The sequence below is a fragment of the Oncorhynchus mykiss genome, chromosome 15, assembly GCF_013265735.2.
Source record: "Oncorhynchus mykiss isolate Arlee chromosome 15, USDA_OmykA_1.1, whole genome shotgun sequence".
NCBI classification, from domain to species: domain Eukaryota; kingdom Metazoa; phylum Chordata; class Actinopteri; order Salmoniformes; family Salmonidae; genus Oncorhynchus; species Oncorhynchus mykiss.
This window is the reverse complement of record NC_048579.1, coordinates 1000549-1018131: the sequence shown is the minus strand read 5'-3', so window position 1 is coordinate 1018131 and position 17583 is coordinate 1000549. Positions and strand designations below refer to the sequence as shown.

General features: G+C 42.5%; 1 protein-coding gene across 2 annotated transcripts in view; it reads right to left on the bottom strand.

Moving 5' to 3' along the window:
- Window positions 1-3398: 3398 nt before the first annotated feature.
- The window catches only part of zbtb47b (zinc finger and BTB domain containing 47b), a 143526-nt gene continuing 129341 nt past the window's right edge, over window positions 3399-17583 (bottom strand). For both annotated transcript variants that reach the window (XM_036945624.1, XM_036945625.1), the window contains exon 7: window positions 3399-5303. In XM_036945624.1, the coding sequence (XP_036801519.1) occupies window positions 4879-5303 (425 nt within the window). In that variant the 3' untranslated portion in view covers window positions 3399-4878. The remainder of the gene's footprint in view (window positions 5304-17583) is intronic.

Genomic DNA, 17583 nt, shown 5'->3' with positions numbered 1-17583 from the left:
CAACCAGCCCTAACTAACCCAATACCCACCAACCAGCCCTAACTAACCCAATACCCACCAACCAGCCCTAACTAACCCAATACCCACCAACCAGAGCTAACTAACCCAATATCCACCAACCAGAGCTAACTAATCCAATATCCACCAACCAGCCCTAACTAACCAAATATCCACCAAACAGCCCTAATTAACCCAATATCCACCAACCAGCCCTAACTAACCCAATACCCACCAACCAGCCCTAACTAACCCAAAACCCACCAACCAGCCTTAACTAACCCAATACCCACCAACCAGCCCTAACTAACCCAATATCCACCAACCAGCCCTAACTAACCCAAAACCCACCAACCAGCCTTAACTAACCCAATACCCACCAACCAGCCTTAACTAACCCAATACCCACCAACCAGCCCTAAATAACCCAATACCCACCTACATCACATTCAGTTCCATGGCATCTCATTTCCATCAACTATCTACAGATAGACCCATAGATAATATAACACAATCTACTATAGAGATAGACCCAGAGATAGTATAACATAATCTACTATAGAGATAGACCCATAGATAGAATAACAGAATCTACTATAGAGATAGACTCATAGATAATATAACAGAATCTACTATAGAGATAGACCCATAGATAGTATAACAGAATCTACTATAGAGATAGACTCATAGATAATATAACATAATCTACTATAGAGATAGACCCATGGATAATATAATAGCTACTATTTTCTATTGATGGGGAAAATCTCATGACAGTCCCACAGTACTCTGGAGATGATTATATAATTGTACATCTCCTCCTCTTCTCCTGCTCTTCCAGAGCCAGACTACTGCTAACTTTCTACATTTCACCACATTTTGCCATGGGGCACAGAGAAAAAAATGTGCAGTTTAATAATGCTATTCTGTACATTGTGTCATGAGACTGAGATAAACATTTTCCGTTTAAAGCATTTTTCCTGCAACTACACATTTTTCCATGGTGCAAAGAGAAAAATGTGCAGTTTTAAAGCTAATTTCCTGCTATTCTACACATTTTGCCATTGTGAAGCCAAAGATTGCACATTTTGGGGAGACAATATGTTTGCTATGATTGCTTTTAAACTAAATTTACAGAGCTAGCTTGGGATTAGCGCAATAGATTACAGGTATACAAATTCTCCAGAGTCCTATCTAATATACTATAAAAATTGCAATAAATAAAAAAGGAGTTGTTCCAACTAAATATCATTAAGAAACTGGTTCCACAGCCGTTTATTAGGTCAGATTTATAGTTGAATGAACATATGAGACAATTTGAGCAAACACGTTTTTAAGTCAGCAACATTTTTGCTTACATTTTCTGATGTTGGAGCTAAGTTTGGGCCAACTAAAATGTTTACGTTCATGTAAAACTTTGACCGAAAAGTTGAGTAAACTAGTGGAACCAATTACACTGTATCTTCTTCATAAGGAATAATTCACCTTTCTCCAATACATCTAAACTGTTCCTCAGATAGTAGACCATCGAGCAGATAAGATTGTTTTTTCTTAACAGCATTTAAAAAAAATTGAGATTTGATAGATTTCGGGCTAGCGTCTGTGATGTCACCAGTGGAGTAAAAAGTATCCAATTGTCATACTTGAGTAAAAGTAAATATACCTTAATAGAAAATTACTCAAGTAAAAGTGAAAGTCACCCAGTAAAATACTACTTGAGTAAAAGTCTAAAAGCATTTATTTTAAAAAATACTGAAGTATCAAACGTAAAATTACGAATAATAAAAAATTGCTTATATTAAGCAAGTCAGACGGCACAAATTTCATGTAAAAAAAAAAAAATGTATGGTTGCCAGGGGCAACACCAACACTCAGACATAATTTACAAACAAAGCATGTGTGTTTAGTGAGTCCTCCAGATCAGAGACAGTAGGGACAACCAGGGACGTTCTCTTGATAAGTGTGTGAATTGGACCATTTTCTGTCCTGCTAAGCATTCAGAATGTAATGACTACTTTTGGGTGTCAAGCTAAATATATGGAGTAGAAAGTACATGATTTTCTTTAGGAACATAGTGAGGTAAAAGTAAAAGTTGTAAAAAATATAAATAGTAAAGTAAAGATACCCCCCAAAAACTACTTAAGTAGTACTAGTACTTTAAAGTATTTTTACTTCAGTACTTTACACTACTTGAAAAGAGCAGGAATAGGCTACAATCCAAGCTCTGTACAGTGGTTTCTAAACATCAGCAATAGATGAGAAGTCAGATAAATGTCTCTGCACTTTACTTCCTACTTTGGGAAACTCAAGCTGATTGGGTGATTGTTCATCTATTCAGGGTCAGATTCACTGTTTTACACAACCTTTACTCATCCATCTCGGGTAGTTACACACACACTCAATTTACTGCATTCTCCTGTGCACTGCAAAATTGACTGTCTAGTCATAACCTTTCCAACGTGACTATCTAGTCATAACCTTTCCAACGTGACTATCTAGTCATAACCTTTCCAACGTGACTATCTAGTCATAACCTTTCCAACGTGACTATCTAGTCATAACCTTTCCAACGTGACTATCTAGTCATAACCTTTCCAACGTGACTATCTAGTCATAACCTTTCCAACGTGACTATCTAGTCATAACCTTCTAAAACACCTTACATAATGGCATAATGTTGCCACACACAAATTACACAAACTGTCACAATTTTAACATTTAACACACAAAAAGAGTACATCTTAAATAACACTAAGGTTCAAAATAAGATGCAGGATTGATTTTAGAGGCTTTATAATAATCTCACTAGCAAGTGAGCTCACGGGAGTTGGTTATTGCGATGCCAGATACGTGTTTTAAGAGACAGATCAGAAGAACAGTTTGCTTCATCTTCAGGTGGCTAAGAGAATGATGGTTCTATCCTGTTGGTCTGTTCTGTTCTGATGGCTTGGCTAATAGAGTCTATTCACTGTGAGGAATGGACTCCTCACTGTGAGAACAGGGAGAGGAGGATAGAGGGTGAGGAGAGGAGAGACAGGGCACTGCTGGAGATGTCTGAAGAGGAGGGAAAGAGAGAGGGGAGAGGAGGATGAGAAGGGAGGAGAGAGGGCTCTGTAGGCAATGTCTGGTGAGGACAGGAGAGAGACAGGGCACTGCTGGAGATGTCTGAAGAGGAGGGAAAGAGAGAGGGGAGAGGAGAATGAGAAGGGAGGAGAGAGGGCTCTGTAGGCAATGTCTGGTGAGGACAGGAGAGAGACAGGGCACTGCTGGAGACGTCTGAAGAGGAGGGAAAGAGAGAGGGGAGAGGAGGATGAGAAGAGAGGAGGGGAGGAGAGAGAAGGGTAGGGGAGAGCAGGATGAGGATCAGGAGAAGAGAGAGACAGGGCTCTGCAGGAGACGTCTGAAGATGGGGGGAGAGAGGAGGATGACGATAGAGGAGGGGAGGAGAGAGAAGGGTAGGGGAGAGGAGGATGAGGATCAGGAGAAGAGAGAGACAGGGCTCTGCATGAGACGTCTGGCACCATATACCTCTGTTAGGACAGAGAGGTAAACTTTCAGAGAGAACTCACTGTACACAGAACACCTAGAACCTTTTGTAGAGAACTAATTCCACACAGAACACCTAGAACCTTCTGTCAGACAGAAATCATTCCACATATAACCTTATGTAGAGAACTCCTTCCACACAGACCAACTAGGGGAGGAGTTTAGGCCCCAGAATCAACCCAGTAAATAGCTAGTTAATATGAGAAGGGGTCATTAATCTCACCAGTAACTAGTTTGTCTGAGGAGGTGTTAATCTGACCAATGTTACATTGTGCTACAAGCATGGTCTTATTAAAGGGTGTGGCTTTGTGGTAAGCAGAATGAAAACAATGAAACGACAGATGTAATGTATGTTGTCATTTTACATGTCCCTCTGAACTCTCAACGGCTAGGGCAGAGGTGAACTATTCCACACGGTAAAAACATTTCCACATGGTAGGTGTATGCATTTATACTGTTTATGTTACAAGAAGCTTCTGTATGATCCTTCACCTCTTCAGACTGCAGAATCCACACAGAGACCAGGGCCGAGTAAAGATGCCTTGTTCTTCAGACTGCAGAATCCACACAGAGACCAGGGCCGAGTAAAGATGCCTTGTTCTTCAGACCACAGAATCCACACAGAGACCAGGGCCGAGTAAAGATGCCTTGTTCTTCAGACTGCAGAATCCACACAGAGACCAGAGCCGAGTAAAGATGCCTTGTTCTTCAGACTGCAGAATCCACACAGAGACCAGAGCCGAGTTAAGCTGCCTTGGTCTTCAGGCTGAGATGTGGTTATATGAAGGAATCCTACTTCCATCCATGTCTCGCTCTGCTCCTGTAAATCCCCCTCCTCTCATAGATAGTCTGAGTACTTCAGGGGGTCCAGGGAGGGGGGGCGGGGGGGTTGGCTGACTGGATGCTAGCAGTCTGTAAGCAGAGTGTTGTAGAGTAGATGGATGCTAGCAGTCTGTAAGCAGAGTGTTGTAGAGTAGATGGATGCTAGCAGTCTGTTAGCAGAGTGTTGTATAGATGGATGCTAGCAGTCTGTTAGCAGAGTGTTGTAGAGTAGATGGATGCTAGCGGTCTGTTAGCAGAGTGTTGTAGAGTAGATGGATGCTAGCGGTCTGTTAGCAGAGTGTTGTAGAGTAGATGGATGCCAGCAGTCTGTTAGCAGAGTGTTGTGGAGTAGATGGATGCTAGCAGTCTGTTAGCAGAGCGTTGTAGAGTAGATGGATGCTAGCAGTCTGTTAGCAGAGCATTGTGGAGTAGATGGATGCTAGCAGTCTGTTAGCAGAGTGTTGTAGAGTAGATGGATGCTAGCGGTCTGGTCTGTTAGCAGAGCGGAGTGCGTTAGCTAGATGTTGGAGCCCATCCTGACAGAGAAGAAGGGTGGAAAAGGGGAAGGTGGGGGGCGGGGGTGTGGGGCAGCCCCCCCAGGGAGTGGATCAGGGGGAGGGAGAGGGGCGTGGCATGGTGGTGCATTGCCCCCGGGAGCACCGCCCCTAAAACCACCTGACCAATCGCAGCAGGGTCCGCAGAAACAGTTGGGGAGGGGGGGTCGACACCCAGCGAGTCGTTGTTGTCAGTTACCATGGGGTTGCTGACCCGGATGCACTTCTCCTTGTGCGCTTTGAGCATGTTGGAGAAACGGAACCTCTGACCACACACCTCGCAAGGGTACGGCTTCTCCCCCGTATGGGTCCGGCGGTGACGCTTCATGTTGGGACGACTGGTGAAACTCTTCCCACAGATCTCACAGATATACGGCTTCTCTCCTAGGAAGGAGGGAGAACACACATTATGGACTAGCACAACAAAGAAAAACAAGCACTAGAATTAGACAGTTGAAGCTGACGGAAATACAAGTCAACACAACCACATATCACAAAAGACAGCTAGCTAGTGCTAACAGTCAGTATCTGGATAATATGTGTGAAATGCTTGATAATGTTTGTGATATAAACAGAGAAGTATATTTTCTGGGTGATTTAAATATTGACTGGCTTTCATCAAGCTGCCAACTCAACGAAAAATCTTCCAACTGTAACCAGTTCCTGCAACCTGGTTCAGGTTATCAGTCAACCTACCAGGGTAGTTACAAACAACACAATAACGACATCATCCACATATTGATCACATCTTTACTAATGCTAAAGAAATCTGCCCTAAAGAATGTGGTGACCCGAGGTTTGGATGTAACCCTCACTCCTGCTGAGCACACCAAGACAGTCATGAAGAGGGCACGACAAAACCTATTCCCCCTCAGGAAACTGAAAAGATTTGCCATTGGTCCTCAGCTCCTCAAAAGGTTCTACAGCTGCAACATCGAGAGTACCCTGACAGGTTGCATCACCGCCTGGTATGGCAATTGCTCGGCCTCCGACCGCAAGGCACTACAGAGGGTAGTGCGTACAGCCCAGTACATCACCGGGGCCAAGCTTCCTGCCATCCAGGACCTCTATACCAGGCGGTGTCAGAGGAAGGCCCTAAAAATTGTCAAAGACACCAGCCACCCTAGTCATAGACTGTTCTCTCTGCTACCGCACAGCAAGAAAGTCTAGGTCCAAGAGGCTCCAGAACAGCTTCTACCCCCAAGCCATAAGACTCCTGAACAGCTAATCAAACGGCTACCCAGACTATTTGCATTTCTCCCCGCTATTGTTATTTAATGCTGCTCTTCAATAAGTTGTTATTCTTATCGCTTACTTTTTTTGGGGTGTATTTTCATTTAACTGCATTGTTGTTTAAGGGCTTGAAAGTAAGCATTTCACTGTAAGGTCTACCTACACCTGTTGTATTCGGAGGTCTATACAGCTGATTCTGGATCAGAGGGAGCAGGAAGCCATAAAGGCAGGAAGTCGTTGTGAAAGTAAAACAGGACCTTCGCCTTCGACACCAGCATCAGCAGAGTCAAAGGTGGAGCCAGGGGAATTACCAGAACAGAGGCAGAGAGAAGTGTGATTAAACATGAACTTCTACCAACCTCCTTCTTTGACGTCCTTCTGGAAGATAACGTGAGCAACAAGGACTGGGGGTTTGGGGAGGGGGTGTCCAGTATGGACCAGATGTAACCGGTTTTGAGGGAGGAGTTGTGTAGGGGAATATGACAGGGGTCTAGGGTCAGTTTGTTATGTCTGGAGTATTTCTCCTGTCTTATCCGGTGTCTTGTGTGAAATGAAGTATGCTCACTCTAATTCTCTCCCTCTCCCTCCCGGAGTACCTGAGCCCTGGGACCAAGTCTTAGGACTACCTGGCATGATGACTCCTTGTTGTCCCCAGTCCACATGGTCGTGCTGCTGCTCCAGTTTCAACTGTTCTGCCTGCGGCTATGGAACCCTGACCTGTTCACCGGGCATGCTACCTGTCCCAGACCTGCTGTTTTCAACTCTCTCTACCGCACCTGCTGTCTCTAACTCTGAATGATCGACTATGAAAAGCCAACTGACATTTACTCCTGAGGTGCTGACCTGTTGCACCCTCTGCAACCACTGTGATTATTATTATCTGACCCTGCTGGTCATCTATGAACGTTTGAACATCTTGGCCATGTTCTGTTATAATATCCACCCGGCACAGCCAGAAGAGGACTGGCCACCCCTCAGAGCCTGGTTCCTCTCTAGGTTTCTTCCTAGGTTCTGGCCTTTCTAGGGAGTTTTTTCCTAGCCACCGTGCTTCTACACCTGCATTGCTTGCTGTTTGGGGTTTTAGGCTGGGTTTTCTGTACAGCACTTTGAGATATCAGCTGATGGAAAAAGGCCTTTATAAATACATTTGATTGATTGATTCATTGATTCATTGACAGTATATAAGTAATTGTTTAACGGTTAGAATGGTCGTTTTGCTTAGAGGAGCTTTTTTGTTATTATTTCTACTGTTGTTTTTTCATTCAACTTTTGGAACATTGTGTGTTGAAGTCTTCTGAATTCTTCTGAGACATCAGAGGCTCTTTACCCATAGAGGGACATATCTTTCGTATTCTTCTTCTTTCGTATTCTTCTTTAGGACGAACACATTTCCTCTAGGAGAGACAGTAAAGTGTAAAGGGCTTTGCTTGAATAACAAAAAGAAAAGTGGATTTCCCCCAGAAAAATCTTGTTGACCCTAACCAGTCAGGCTGACCGAACTAGAGGGTTCCTCTGTCTTTCTACCAATGGGAAACGTAGGAATGTTTTAGGATGTTACGCTAAGGCTGACACGGTAACGATACCTTCTTGTTTTTGTAGGACACTAGGTCCCATTACGTTGAGTAACTCCAGGTCCACAGATGAAGGGTGGGTGATGGGTACCCGTAGGTGTCAAACTAATATTTATTTAATGATAACCGTTGCCGAGGGGAAACAGTCTAGAGCCTGATGAACTATGGGTCGCCCTACCCCCGAGCTAGACATCTTGCTGAGTGGTTTTTTAATAAAGGTTTCTCCCGCCCCAGCTGTCGGCTGCAGAGTGTAAAACCAGTGGTGCGGTTGGTACCAGCAGGTCACTAGAATTGGGACCGGGCTGGAACGGCAACATCCGTAGGTAATAGGCCTGAAGCTGGGGTAACCTTGGCTAGCTCATTCATCTCAAGGGAGAGGCATGAGTCGGGCAAGACAAGTAGTATCCAGATCCATAGGATGTAGTGATTATAATATCATACCCATCATATCTAGAAAACCAAAGTTCTAAAGGCTGGGCCTAATGTATCAAATATATATTTTTATAAAGCCCTTTTTACATAAGCAGATGTCACAAAGTGCTTATACAGAAACCCGGCCTAAAACCCCAAACAGCAAGCGTATAAGAGGTGTTGTAGTGATTCCTAAGTTGAAGATGTAAAGAATATTTGCTGGTCTGTAATGAGGAGCAACCAGACACCATACTTGACACATTTATGAAATTGCTTCTTGAAGTTACTAATAAGCATAAACCCATTAAGAAAATGACCGTGATTTTTTTTTAAAAATCCCCGTGGATTAATGAGGAATTGAAACATGTTTGAGAGGGATGAGGCAAAAGGAATGGCAAATAAGGCTACACAGCTGATCGTCATACATACTGCAAATTTAGAAATCATGTGACTAAGCAAAAAGAAGAAACACTATGAAACAAAGATAAATTACAAAGAGAATGATAGTAAAAAGCACCGCCAATGAAACCTTGGGCAAACAAAGCAGCTCCATCATTCATTGAATCAGATGGCTCATTCGTCACAAAATGACTTTTTCATTGGCAAGACAAGCAAGCAAATGCCAACAACTAATTCTGAACCAACACATCCATGCATAACTGACCGGATTATGAAAGACAACCATTATAAAGTGAGTGTGGAAGAGGTCTATCAGAAATGACATGACACCGGGGTCTGACAGCTTGGAAGATAGCAGACTATATTGCCACTCCTATTTGGAGGGAATCAAAAGTCATTCCCAAGAATATCAAAGCACCCTTGATGCTGACTCAAACAGCAGACTATTCACTGTTACCAACAATTAGTAAACAATTTGTTTGTTTTTTAAATCAAATTAATAGATTTTCAGCACAGTTATAGGGAAGGACATTCAACATGTGTGACACTTAAAACAATTGACTGATGATTGGCTGAGAAAATGTATAATAGAAAGATTGTGGGAGCATCTTGTTAGACTGCAACTTTTCACATTATCAGAGATTGTGGGAGCATCTTGTTAGACTGCAACTTTTCACCTTAGAGATTGACTTCATCACTACTTGTATTTTTGAGAAGTATTGACATGTTGAATGCATGAAGCTGTCTGTTTAAACTACTAGCACACAGCTCAGACACCCATGCATACCCCACAAGACAAGCCACCAGAGCTCTCTTCACGGTCTCCCAGTCCAGAACATACCGGGGGGGGGGGGGGGTTAAGGTGAGGTCGAGGTGAGGGATTAATTATGATGCTTTCAGAAGATGGGCAGGGACTCTGATGTCCTAACTGCAGGGGTGCGAGAACCGAGAAGAGTTTGGACTGGGCCGAGCAGGACCTGCCCTCCCGTAGGGGGCCAAGAGACCAGAGGTGGCAGAACTGAGTGTTCGGGTGTTGGGTTTGAGCATAGCCTGAAGGTAGGGAGGGACAGTTCCTCTTGGTGTGCGGAAGAGCGGGGTGACGTTGGAGAACTTGGGAAGGTTGAAAGCCAGGAGGGCTGCAGCGTTCTGGATTAGTTGCAGGGGTTTGATGGCAGTAGTCCAGACGGGACATGACGAGTGCCTGGATTAGGACCTGTACCGCTTCCTGTGTGAGGTAGGGTCGTACTCTACGGATGTTGTAGAGCCTGAACCTGCAGGAGTGGGTCACTGCTTTGATGTTTGCAGAGAACAGGGTGTTGTCCAGGGTCACAACAAGGTTCTTTGTACTCTGGGAGGGCAACACTGTGCCCATCCCTGAGAGGGTGGAGAGAAGGATCTAATAGAGCCTGAGACGCCCAGCCCTGAGAGGCTGGAGAGGAGGATCTGATAGAGCCTGAGACTCCCAGCCCTGAGAGGGTGGAGAGGAGGATCTGATAGAGCCTGAGACTCCCAGCCCTGAGATGGTGGAGAGGAGGATCTAATGGTCCACGGTGTCGAAGGCAGCGGATAGATCTAGGAGGATGAGAACAGAGGAGAAAGAAGAGGGACACAGGTCTATAGTTTGACGTCAGATGAGTTGACGCAGCCAGGGAAGAGTTGATGGGAGAAAAAAGGGAGAAGGCCTCCAGAGATGGTCTGGAGAACAGAGGAGGGGATGGGGTCGAGCTGGCAGGTTGTTGTATGGCCAGACCTCACTAGTTGCAGGACTTCATCTGGAGAGAGGGGAGAAAGAGGTGGTGTAGAGTCCACTGGTCCCAATAGGCTAAGTGAATGAGGAGCGGATGTCATCAACCTCACTCAGCCACGGAGCAGGAGGGGAGGGCCGAGCTGGCCAGGAGGAAAGGAGTTGAGTCAAAGAGGCAAAAATCAGGAGACAGGAGGGAGAAGAATTTATCAGAAGGCAGAGATCATAGGATAGAAGAGGATAGAGTAGTGGGAGAGCGAGCAAAGATTGCGACGTCGCTCGAGCATCTGGTTAGGGGCTAAGGGTTGGAGAAAAGGAAACAAAGTAGTTATTTAAGTAGGCAAGTCAGTTAAGAACAAATTCTTATTTACTATGACTGCCTACTGTGGCCAAACGTGCGCCGCCCTATTGGAATCCCAATCACAGCTGGATGTGATACAGCCTGGATTCGAACCAGGGACTGTTGTGACACTTCTTGCACTGAGATGCAGTGCTTAGACCGCTGCACCACTCAGGAGCCTGGGGGGGGGGGGGGGGGGGTTGCAGTTAGATTAGTAGACCTCTAGTAAAGAGGAAGTCCTTGTGAGTTGGAGGCTTCTGGGAAAGGGTGAGGTCAAGAGGAAAGGAGGGGAAAAGACAGTTGCAAAGAAATTTAGCAAAGGCAGACATCGGGAGGTTGAAGTCACCGAGTACTAAGAGCGGTTGAAGTCACCGAGTACTAAGAGCGGTGAGCCATCGTCACCTCTCCAAGGTGTCAAGGTCATTGTGGAACTCTCCAAGGGCACCTGGTGGGAGATAGATGACAATAATGTTAAGTTTGAGTGGACAAGTGACAGTGACAGCATGTCACAGCCAGAAAAGAGGTCATCTCCACTTAGGAGAAATGAGTAGCCCTGTGCCATCACCGTGACAACCAGATGCTCTCAGACTATGAGAGAAACATAGTGAGGTGAAGAGAGAGCAGCTGAAGTAGCAGTGTTCTCTGGGGTGATCCATGTCTCCATCAGGGCCAAAAAGTCAAAGGTCTGAAGGGCAGTTCCCAAAAGGGTTGTGCACCAGGTCTAAATTAGAAGAGTTGCAGCCAAGGGGTGGGGAGCATCTGTAAAGCTTACAGGGAGAAGAGTGAACAGGTTTAGAAAACACACAGAGTTGACAAAGCTACAAAAGAGCAAAATGAGATAATCAGAAAATAACTAGGTAAGATACTCAAGTGAGAGAGTGGTGTGGAACCTTCCTCGAAGACGGTCTTAGTTTTGCTGACACGACCACCGCTGAGAAACCAGGGGAGACTGAAGTACTAAAAATAATTCCTAATTGTCTAGCAGAGGTGGAGAGCACACCTCCCTGTACTAATTACTGATTGCCTAGGAGAGGTGAAACCACTTCCCCTCCAATACAGCCTCTGATTACCAACACAACAACAGTAACACATTGCCCTGCCCCTTGATCCTGATTACCAACACAACAATAATAACAAATTGCCCTGCTCTTTAATCCTGGGTGATGTGTCAACAACTAACTGCAAATTATGATCAGTCAGCAGTTCACACACTAAGTAGGACATTGGGGGAACAGGCAACACTTAAAGTAGATGGTCCTAGCTAGCAAAACACAGTACTAGACCACAGCAGATAAAGAAAACAAATTGTACTCATCACCAATGTTCCCTCTCATTTTTTTCGGCACTGAGCAAATTTCCGGTCTGCTAATATTGCTTTGATTCAACCACAATTCTCACAGTAAATGTAAACATTGATAGTGATAACTAATGGGGAAAACTCTAGAAAGTTAAGTGAAGTTTAATGTGGTGCTTCTCTGCGCAGGCTAATATTTGCTCTGAGGGCAGTTGAGGGGAGCTGATATTAACTCTGAGGGCTGTTGAGGGGAGCTGATATTAACTCTGAGGGCTGTTGAGGGGAGCTGATATTAACTCTGAGGGCTGTTGAGGGGAGCTGATATTAACTCTGAGGGCTGTTGAGGGGAGCTGATATTAACTCTGAGGGCAGTTGAGGGGAGCTGATATTAACTCTGAGGGCTGTTGAGGGGAGCTGATATTAACTCTGAGGGCTGTTGAGGGGAGCTGATATTAACTCTGAGGACAGTTGAGGGGAAATTATATTAGATCAGGAGTCTCGCTATAGAATGAAGTGTTATAGTCTTATAGTGTTCTAGTATTATAGTGTTATATATTCATGCCATAGTGTTAACATGTTATGTTATAGTGTTATAGTGTTGTAGTGTTATAGTCTTATAGTGTTCTAGTATTATAGTGTTATATATTCATGCCATAGTGTTAACGTGTTATGTTATAGTGTTGTAGTGTTATAGTGTTATAGTGTTATGTTATAGTGTTATATTGTTATGTTATAGTGTTATATTGTTATAGTGTTATAGTGTTATAGTGTTATATTGTTATAGTGTTATAGTGTTATAGTGTTATAGTGTTATATTGTTATAGTGTTATAGTGTTATGTTATAGTGTTATATTGTTATGTTATAGTGTTATATTGTTATAGTGTTATAGTGTTATATTATAGTGTTATAGTGTTATGTTATAGTGTTATATTGTTATAGTGTTATAGTGTAATGGTGTTATAGTGTTATAGTGTTATAGTGTTGCAGTGTTGTAGTGTTGTAGTGTTGTAGTGTTGTATTGTAATGGTGTTATAGTGTTATAGTGTTATAGTGTTATAGTGTAATGGTGTTATAGTGTTATAGTGTTATAGTGTTGTAGTGTTGTAGTGTTGTAGTGTTGTAGTGTAATGGTGTTATAGTGTTATAGTGTTATAGTGTTGTAGTGTTGTAGTGTTGTAGTGTTGTAGTGTAATGTTATAGTGTTATAGTGTTATATTATAGTGTTATAGTGTTAAAGTGTAATGGTGTTATAGTGTTATAGTGTTATAGTGTTGTAGTGTTGTAGTGTTATAGTGTTATGTTATAGTGTTATAGTGTTATGTTATAGTGTTATAGTGTTATATTATAGTGTTATAGTGTTACAGTGTTATGTTATAGTGTTATAGTGTTACAGTGTTATGTTATAGTGTTATAGTGTTATAGTGTTATGTTATAGTGCTATATTATAGTGTTATGTTATAGTGTTATAGTGTTATGTTATAGTGGTATATTATAGTGTTATGTTATAGTGTTATAGTGTTATGTTATAGTGTTACAGTGTTATATTATATTGTTATAGTGTAATGTTGTAGTGTTACAGTGTTATATTATAGTGTTATAGTGTTACATTATAGTGTTATAGTGTTATATTATAGGGTTATAGTGTTATGTTATAGTGTTATAGTGTTATATTGTTATATTATAGTGTTATGTTATAGTGTTATAGTGTTATGTTATAGTGTTACAGTGTTATATTATATTGTTATAGTGTAATGTTGTAGTGTTATAGTATTTAGTGTTATAATGTTGTAGTGTTATAGTGTTATAGTGTTATGTTATAGTGTTACAGTGTTATATTATATTGTTATAGTGTAATGTTATAGTGTTATAGTGTTGTAGTGTTATAGTGTTGTAGTGTTATAGTGTTATAGTGTTATGTTATAGTTTTACAGTGTTATATTATATTGTTATAGTGTAATGTTGTAGTGTTACAGTGTTATATTATAGTGTTATAGTGTTACATTATAGTGTTATAGTGTTATATTATAGGGTTATAGTGTTATGTTATAGTGTTATAGTGTTATATTGTTATAGTGTTATATTATAGTGTTATGTTATAGTGTTATAGTGTTATGTTATAGTGTTACAGTGTTATATTATATTGTTATAGTGTAATGTTGTAGTGTTATAGTGTTTTAGTGTTATAGTGTTGTAGTGTTATAGTGTTATAGTGTTGTAGTGTTATAGTGTTGTAGTGTTATAGTGTTATAGTGTTATGTTATAGTGTTACAGTGTTATATTATATTGTTATAGTGTAATGTTATAGTGTTATAGTGTTGTAGTGTTATAGTGTTGTAGTGTTATAGTGTTATAGTGTTATGTTATAGTGTTACAGTGTTATATTATATTGTTATAGTGTAATGTTGTAGTGTTACAGTGTTATATTATAGTGTTATAGTGTTATATTATATTGTTATAGTGTTATGTTATAGTGTTATATTGTTATAGTGTTATATTATAGTGTTATAGTGTTATATTATAGTGTTATAGTGTTATATTATATTGTTATAGTGTAATGTTGTAGTGTTACAGTGTTATATTATAGTGTTATAGTGTTATATTATAGTGTTATAGTGTTATATTATAGTGTTATAGTGTTATATTATAGTGTTATAGTGTTATGTTATAGTGTTACAGTGTTATATTATATTGTTATAGTGTAATGTTGTAGTGTTATATTATAGTGTTATAGTGTTATATTATAGTGTTATAGTGTTATGTTATAGTGTTATATTATAGTGTTATGTTATAGTGTTATAGTGTTATGTTATAGTGTTATATTATAGTGTTATAGTGTTATAGTGTTATGTTATAGTGTTATATTATAGTGTTATATTATAGTGTTATATTATAGTGTTATAGTGTTATATTATAGTGTTATAGTGTTATATTATAGTGTTATAGTGTTATGTTATAGTGTTATAGTGTTATGTTATAGTGTTATAGTGTTATAGTGTTATATTATAGTGTTATAGTTGGATAGTTATAGTGTTATAGTGTTATAGTGTTTTGTTATAGTGTTATAGCGTTATGTTATAGTGTTACAGTGTTATATTATAGTGTTATAGTGTAATGTTATCGTGTTGTAGTTTTATAGTGTTACAGTGTTACGGTGTAGTGTTGTAGTGTTATAGTGTTGTAGTGTTATAGTGTTGTAGTGTTATAGTGTTATAGTGTTGTAGTGTTGTAGTGTTATAGTGTTATGTTATGTTACCAGTGTGTCTTCATGTGTCTTCACATCCGTAGAGTACGACCCTACCTCACACAGGAAGAGGAACATCCGTAGAGTACAACCCTACCTCACACAGGAAGAGGAACATCCGTAGAGTACGATCCTACCTCACACAGGAAGAGGAACGTCCGTAGAGTACGACCTTACCTCACACAGGAAGAGGAACATCCGTAGAGTTCTACCCTACCTCACACAGGAAGAGGAACATCCGTAGAGTACGATCCTACCTCACACAGGAAGAGGAACATCCGTAGAGTTCTACCCTACCTCACACAGGAAGAGGAACATCCGTAGAGTACGATCCTACCTCACACAGGAAGAGGAACATCCGTAGAGTTCTACCCTACCTCACACAGGAAGAGGTGCAGGTCCTAATCCAGGCATTTGTCATCTCTGGACCACTGCAACTCGCTGCAACTCGCTGTTGTCAGGGCCCCCCGCTTGTGTCATCAAACCCCTGCAACTAAACCAGAACGCTGTAGCCCTCCTGGATTTCAACCTTCCCAAGTTCTCTCGTGTCACCCCACTCCTCCTCACAGTCCACTGGCTTCCAGTTGAAGCTCGCATCCATTACAAGAGCATGGTACTTACCTACGGAACAGCAAGATGAGCTGTCCCTACCTACCTTCAACGCTATGCTCCAACCCTACACCCCAACCCCAACACTCCGTTCTGCCACCTCAGGTTTCTTGGCCCTCCCTCTTGGTTCATGCTCAGCCCACTCCAAGCTCTTCTCTGTCCTTGCACCCCAAATGGTGGAAACAGATTCCCCCTGAAACTAGGACAACAGAGACCCTGTCCATCTTCCCCCTGAAGCTAGGACAGCAGAGTCAATCTTCCCCCTGACGCTAGGACAGCAGAGACCCTGTCCATCTTCCCCCTGATGCTAGGACAGCAGAGACCCTGTCCATCTTCCCCCTGAAGCTAGGACAGCAGAGTCCCTGTCCATCTTCCCCCCTGATGCTAGGAAAGCAGAGTCCCTGTCCATCTTCCCCCTGAAGCTAGGACAGCAGAGTCCCTGTCCATCTTCCCCCCTGATGCTAGGACAGCAGAGTAAGGGGTAAGCTAGGACAGCAGAGTCCCTGTCCATCTTCCCCCCTGATGCTAGGACAGCAGAGTCCCTGTCCATCTTCCCCCTGATGCTAGGACAGCAGAGTCCCTATCCATCTTCCCCCTGAAGCTAGGACAGCAGAGTCCCTGTCCATCTTCCCCCTGAAGCTAGGACAGCAGAGTCCCTGTCCATCTTTCCACTGAAGCTAGGACAGCAGAGTCCCTGTCCATCTTTCCACTGATGCTAGGACAGCAGAGTCCCTGTCCATCGTCCACCTGAAGCTAGGACAGCAGAGTCCCTGTCCATCTTTCCACTGATGCTAGGACAGCAGAGTCCCTGTCCATCTTCCCCCTGAAGCTAGGACAGCAGAGTCCCTGTCCATATTCCCCCTGAAGCTAGGACAGCAGAGTCCCTGTCCATCTTCCCCCTGAAGCTAGGAAAGCAGAGTCCCTGTCCATCTTTCCACTGAAGCTAGGACAGCAGAGTAAGGGGTAAGCTAGGACAGCAGAGTCCCTGTCCATCTTCCCCCTGAAGCTAGGACAGCAGAGTCCCTGTCCATCTTCCCCCTGAAGCTAGGAAAGCAGAGTCCCTGTCCATCTTTCCACTGAAGCTAGGACAGCAGAGTAAGGGGTAAGCTAGGACAGCAGAGTCCCTGTCCATCTTCCCCCTGAAGCTAGGACAGCAGAGTCCCTGTCCATCTTCCCCCTGAAGCTAGGACAGCAGAGTAAGGGGTAAGCTAGGAAAGCAGAGTCCCTGTCCATCTTCTCCCTGAAGCTAGGACAGCAGAGTCCCTGTCCATCTTCTGAAAACATCTGAAACCCTACCTCTTCAAAGAGTATCTTAATTAATCCTTCTCACCTCAACTGGAAAAAAAAAAAAACACACAACCAACACTGGAGCTTAACCCCCGTCCTCCCTCCAGCTCGGACTCCGCTGATAGCTATGTTATTGAGCAAATATTGACTTTCTATCTGTGATATGTGGTTGTCCCAACTAGCTTCAGATGAATGCACTGACTGTAATTGGCTCTGGATAAGAGCATCTGCTAAATGACTAACATGTAAATGTTTTTTTTAACCTTTATTGAACTAGGCAAGTCCGTTAAGAAGAAATTCTTATTTTCAACGACGGCCTAGGAACAGGTCTAGGAACAGTGAGTTAACTGGTCTAGGAACAGTGAGTTAACTGGTTTAGGAACAGTGGATTAACTGGTCTAGGAACAGTGGGTTAACTGGTCTAGGAACAGTGGGTTAACTGGTCTAGGAACAGTGGGTTAACTGGTCTAGGAACAGTGGGTTAACTGGCCTAGGAACAGTGGGTTAACTGGTCTAGGAACAGTGGGTTAACTG